Source organism: Aspergillus aculeatinus (genome assembly GCF_003184765.1).
Source record: "Aspergillus aculeatinus CBS 121060 unplaced genomic scaffold BO66scaffold_11, whole genome shotgun sequence".
Classification (NCBI taxonomy): Eukaryota; Fungi; Ascomycota; class Eurotiomycetes; order Eurotiales; family Aspergillaceae; genus Aspergillus; species Aspergillus aculeatinus.
In genome coordinates this window covers 471,614-477,516 of record NW_020291480.1, presented here as the reverse complement: position 1 = coordinate 477,516, position 5,903 = coordinate 471,614, and the positions used below count along the sequence as shown (strand labels likewise).

General features: G+C 51.4%; 1 protein-coding gene across 1 annotated transcript; it reads left to right on the top strand.

Annotated features, from left to right (window-relative positions):
• Window positions 1–3,730, top strand: BO66DRAFT_389912 (uncharacterized protein). The gene is made up of 3 exons (XM_025646888.1): window positions 1–277; window positions 348–3,593; window positions 3,689–3,730. The coding sequence occupies exons 2-3, from the start codon at window positions 470–472 to the stop codon at window positions 3,691–3,693; spliced, it is 3,129 nt and encodes a 1,042-aa protein (XP_025506441.1). The 5' UTR covers window positions 1–277; window positions 348–469; the 3' UTR covers window positions 3,694–3,730.
• Window positions 3,731–5,903: the final 2,173 nt, after the last annotated feature.

The following is a 5,903-nucleotide window of genomic DNA, read 5'->3' as shown; positions in this document are numbered from 1 at the left end:
ATTGGATATTTTCTGTCGTCTTCGCTCAAGTGCAATCATATTATCTGGACGGCCATTTTTTTTTTTTCGTTTTTCAGGTGCCTGCTAATTCAAGAACGCGGTTCTTTATGGTGCTTTTAAACCCTTGTATAGTACATCGTTCTGTGCTTGACCGCTTCATTGTGTCTTAAAAATACCCCGCCACGCGGCAATATTGTGAAGTCTTCAACTTTCTCCATATAGAAGCGCTCCTGTCATTCAATATCCCCCGCAGAACACGATGCTACCAGCTACCAGTGTAAGTGATCGATCAGTCCTCTGACTCAGGCCCGGAGCGTATAGAAGCTTACATCGCATTTGGCCTGCAGATTTCACTCCAATCCCGATAATCAGGAACCAGACGGAATGAGTTCAAGCCTTGTCCATTTCCATACCATCGCTAGATTAGTAGTCCTCGGACTGAAGCTGGCGACTGGATCTTGGTCATACGATGTCGTCGCACAAGTCTGACGGTGGCCGAATACCCCGGCTGAAGGATGTCGCTTCTAAACCCCGAAATGTATCGTCGACCGGGATGGCTTCAGCGCGTTCCTCGAACTCTGCTGCCCAATTATTGCACCGTCCCCGGATACCAAGGCCGAACAATGGACCATCCAGGAATAGCAGAACACCATCTCTATCCGATGCAGAAGATAGTCGCCATGCCTCTGCATCCTCGAAGACGTCGAGAATTCCGACTGGCCTCATGGCTCGTCCGCCCTCATCCTCTCAAGGGACGATCCACTCATCTTCGCCGCATTCGACCCCGGACCCGAAGGCAGATCGTCGTGTATCATTGGCATCCCACATGGCTGCTGGACCCCTGAGTCACTCCGGAACTGAACCACAGACCCCAAGTCAAGGTCGACTGCGGAATGTTCTGCGAAGGAGAGCGCCCACAATTGGCCAGCATAGTGCACAAATTAAGCCCATGCCGGATAGAATCAGGTCTCAGAAGTTGAATGTTATAATTCCAGAGCAATCTTCCATTGGTCGTCCAGCGACTACATTATCTCGGTCCCCGCCAGGTAATGCTAGTCTGATCGGACAACTTTCATCACCAATGACCTCGCCGGAGATTTCTTTGAGCAGCGTATCGAATATCACAGCTCACGATGTCCCAAAGGAGTTCGCCAGTCTTAGGACCACCACGATCAACACACAGAACCTCCCACCCCCAACCCCAATCATCCCTTCTGCCAGCAGCCCATCGACGAGATACTCTGAGTCTCCCGGCATGTGGAGTAGGACATCCACACCTACTACCTTGTCTTCGTACTCACCAGGGATCTCGATCCCTCCTAAGGGTCCTCGTATAAGACAGCCAAGTCCAACTCAAAGCAGGCTCCCTGTCTTCTCTCCCCAGCAACACCAGCCGAGCTCATCCGCAGGAAAGCCTGCACGAAGCGCTATAGATGAATCGGAACCACGCCCCAGAGCAAGCCGGGGCGATTTACATGGTGATAGCTACCATGAAGAGTCTGGGACGAGAATGGTTAATGCGCCGAACGTGGCTGGAAGTAGCCTGCCACGAAAGTTACCCACTTGGACAAAACCGATCCTCTTCAGTGAGAAGCAGCCAAGCCACGATATGCAGCCGGACTCTGGAGCAGCACAGAAACCAAAATCTGTTTTTCGTGAGGAGAGAGCGGACGGGATGAAGATTTCTGTCCATATTCCCACACGACCCAGCAGAGAAGGGACCCATCAGTTGGTGCTGGAGCCCTCACCGATCATTCAGAGCAACATAATGCCTACAGCTTTGACAGGACATAGATGTCGGATTTCAGGCGATCGGAATGCAGTACCCGAGGGAGCGACACATTCAAACTTGTCTGCAGCCACGTCTGTGGATTCTCTGTATTCTACTTTATCTGCGCAAGGAACCACCTCACGCATCCCCACGTCGCCCGAACTCCTATGGAAAAGCCCCCGAATCCTGACCAAGGGTCCTAACGCTCAGCACGAAGTTGTCAGTCCAGGCAAAACCCGCACCCTTGGTCTGTTCTCTAGACGATCTAAACCAGAGATAGAAAAGGATAACGAAGGTAGATCTTTTCGCAAAGGACCAGCTGCTGGAACAGGCCACGAAGGCTACGGCAGGTACTCGCAGCGAGGCCGCAAGATGAGCACGACTAGTAGTACGACCAGTCGAGCACGATCGTCAAGCTCAGTAAGAAGTGGACCAAAGCCTGTTTCCAGCAGCAAAGGCATTCCTGGAAAAGGCCGTCCGGAGTTCGAGCTTGATGACTTTCTACTGGAGCGTCTTCAACCTGTGATCATCCAAGGCGGTGGTATGGATGGCACTGCTGCTTTGAGAAGGCAGAGCGGACAGAGCACAAGTGATTTCAGTACAGGCACAAACTCAATTCTGACACAACCGTCCAAGGTTTCTCCATCTGCAAGCGGCTCCACGGAGACATTGCTATCATCTAGGGCGACTTCGGTGACACTGAGCGAATCAGTCTGGAGAGGCTCGGAAGGGCAAAAGACTTCGAGCATATTAGCATTTTCCGAGCCTGCGGATATGTCCGTCACCCAACCAGAGCAGACGAGAGTTGTCAAACCGCAGGTGCTTGCTCAGGTCAGTCGGCAATATCAGAAACCTCAAGTGCCCGACGATGATAGACAGCCCAGAGCTCTTGAGGCACAGAGCCCACAGAAAAAGCCATCTAAGAGAGGCCTTGGGCTCAAATGGAATATATTTCACAGAAAACCGGACACAGTTCGATCACCTGTCGACATTGACGCCCCTTCTGGCCCAAAGCTTCATGCTACGGTATCTCCCGTAGCTGCCCGTAGGCCTCTTCCGTACTATGCGCTGCTGGACGATGACTCGGACCCACTTGAAGAGATAGTCCATCGTGTTGAGAACTCACCTCCGACCGAGGACGAAGAGACAGAGATTGCCTCCCCAGTTGAAGTGCCAGCTGCTTTGAATATACGAGACGCTACCGATTCCATCTTACTACCTTCACCACCGAAGCTACACGACAATTTGTTTCGAGATCAAGCCGAGTCTCCAAAGGTCTATTTTGACAACAGCTTTGCTCCTCGGAGCCCCGAAGGTAGATTGGACGATCAAGTGGAAGTTAAACATACCAGTCGCCTAACATCGATCGGTCGCATCCCCCGAGTTGTTTCGAGAAGGGAGCGACCGCACAAGCCGGCTCTGCAGTCATTCTCGAGACCATTTAGCGTGGCGGACTCTCCTTCATTACTCGCTCCAGTTGGCCCGAGGCCTAACGAATTCCCCCCCTCCATCTCACAACCACCCACAGTGCAACAGCTCGAATCCCCGCAGAAGCAGTCTGTTGACGGGTTTGACCTAGCGAACCCATTTGCCGACCTTTTTCAATTCAGTGTCCTAGACTTCATTGCTGGTCCTTATGCAAAGGATGAGTTTATGACGTTTTCACCCAGGAAGGAATCGGTAGTATCTACTTCAAGTGGCTCCGAGAGCCTTGCTGCAATCACAGCCGTGGTTCCAAGCCCCGGGGCAGATTTGACGGAAGATGAAGTATGGGGGGAGTACGATGACCTCATTGATCATGTTCTGTCGCCCCAGACAACAAGTACGTTGTTCTCAATTGGCTCAGAGTCGGATCGGAACCTCGAGATGGCGACAATGGCTAGCAAAACGCTCCAAGCGGAGCTGACTAGTGACCAGGTTAAGCCCCCGGCTGGTCCGGTTGATGGGCCAAAAGTCGAGCTTACGCCTTCCTCTCCAGTGTCGACTAATGGCTCTGTCCGACTCCGCAGGTCCAATGTTCCTGCCGAATCTCGCACGTCTATTGCCCCGTCCTCCCAGCCTTCCTTCAGTAGCATAATCGCTTGTTATTGTGACAACCGCGATGAAAATAAGGAATTGACCGAGCAAGAACCCGACAGCGTGATGCCATTGCCCCTTGCGGAGCACCCGTCAGGCCTGCTTGGCTCCACAGCATTAGTTGCATCTCCCAGTTTCGAAGAATGCCGTCAGCGCAACACTGCCTTATTCGACATAGCGGAACGTGATCGTGAAGGGCCAACTGCTCTCACGAACATCAGGTCCGGCTCGCTCATGACCAGCCGCTGGCTATCATTCGGGAGGGTTCTCTTTAGTCCCGGACATGGCCGTGCCCAAAGCGGAGATCAAGAAAGAATTTTGGTTGTGGATGGACTGGGAAACGACGACTGGTCCTTCTACTGTGCCCTGACGTATCCCACAGCCAGTGTCTATAGTCTCAATGAGGGAGTCAATACCGCTACGTTCAAGCACCCGGCAGCATGGCAGCCACCATCTAATTACCACACGTTCTACCAGTCGACCCTCAACGACAGATTGCCTTTCCCCAAGGGATATTTTACTGTTGCTGTTCTGCGCTTCCCTGCAGCTTGTGCGGAGAACACGCAAGCCAGACTTGTGTCTGAATGCAAGCGTGTTCTGCGCGCGGGAGGCTACCTGGAGATGAGCATCCTTGACCGTGATATGGTAAACATGGGCAACCGTACACGGAGAGCTTTGAGGAAATTGAAGGAAAGGACATATGTGTCCGACCCGAATATCAGCCTGAAGCCCACGAGCGATAGCATACAGAAGCTGCTTGGAAAGTATGGGTTCGATAATCTCCGCCGATGTATGGTTCGAATTCCCGTTGCAGGAATGATAGTGAGATCGTCAGCATCATCCACCTCCACGTCATCCTCGGACCCATTTGTGCTTGCTGCAACAACTGGCCCTTCAGGCAGTATTTCGCCCTTCACAGAGACTTCTGCGACTGTTTACCAAAAGCTTCATGGGAAGTCATCTTCCAATGACACCGACCTATCTCTGGGTGACCTTCTATCTGATCCATCCCCATCACCCACAAACGATGAATCGATCCGCAAGATAGTCGCCAAGGTAGGCAGGTGGTGGTACACGCGATGCTACGAGATCCCCATCCTCCCGAATGGCGATATAGCTCTCAGCATCTGGTCGGACCGGAAGGTGATCCGTGAGTGTCAACAGCGCGGCACGGGCTTTCGCTTGTGGATTGCATACGCTCAGAAACCTAGCGAGAAACGCCGCACGGCGAGTGTTTAGTGCATGTCAGAATCTTGAATGATCATATGAAAGACTAACGACAATTGATGATACATACGAACGTTGACGAAGGAAATGAAACCGGTTATTGTGCCCGCCTGATGATCATACCTTTAGGTGTTGCAACTCGAACGGCCAAGGCCAGAAAGACAAAAGAAAGAAAGAAAGAGAAAGAAGAGAGACCAGACGGAAGACGCTTTATTCACCTCATGCATATATTGTACCTTTCGACCTTATCCATTTTTTATTATGCCTAATACTGTGTTCAATTTTTATTGTCTCTGGGCGGCTGTCTGAACCTTTTGTTGCATTTGCGATTCGATTCTTCATATGTCTTCCATGAAGCTGGCTTGATGGGCGGAATTCTGCTTTTTTTTCTCTTTTTCTTTTTGATAGTATACCAAGACAAAGTCGAGACTCCTGGATCAGCGAAGGATTAATTGGGTCACACAATAATACAAACAAAATTCCATCCAGAGGGTGCACAACAAGTAATCGGGACTGTGTCTTTTACGAGGTGTCCCTCCGGCGACCAAAAGAGAGAACCCGCCAGGCCCAGTTGCAACCTGCAAGCTGTTGCCATTGCCATCGCCATTGCCATTGCCATTTAGGAGAGGTAAATGTAGTGTAGTGTAGTGTACAGTACAGAGAGCAGCACGCAGCTGCGTGCAGAGATTCCCAATTCCAAGGGCCCAGCAAGAGGGTAATGGCAATGGTAGGAAATCAAGAACGGTCAAGCATTCCTTCTCAGTAGACTACACTGCATACACACCCCGGGGACTGTAAAGTACAGTACAGTACCATGCACAACCTCCAA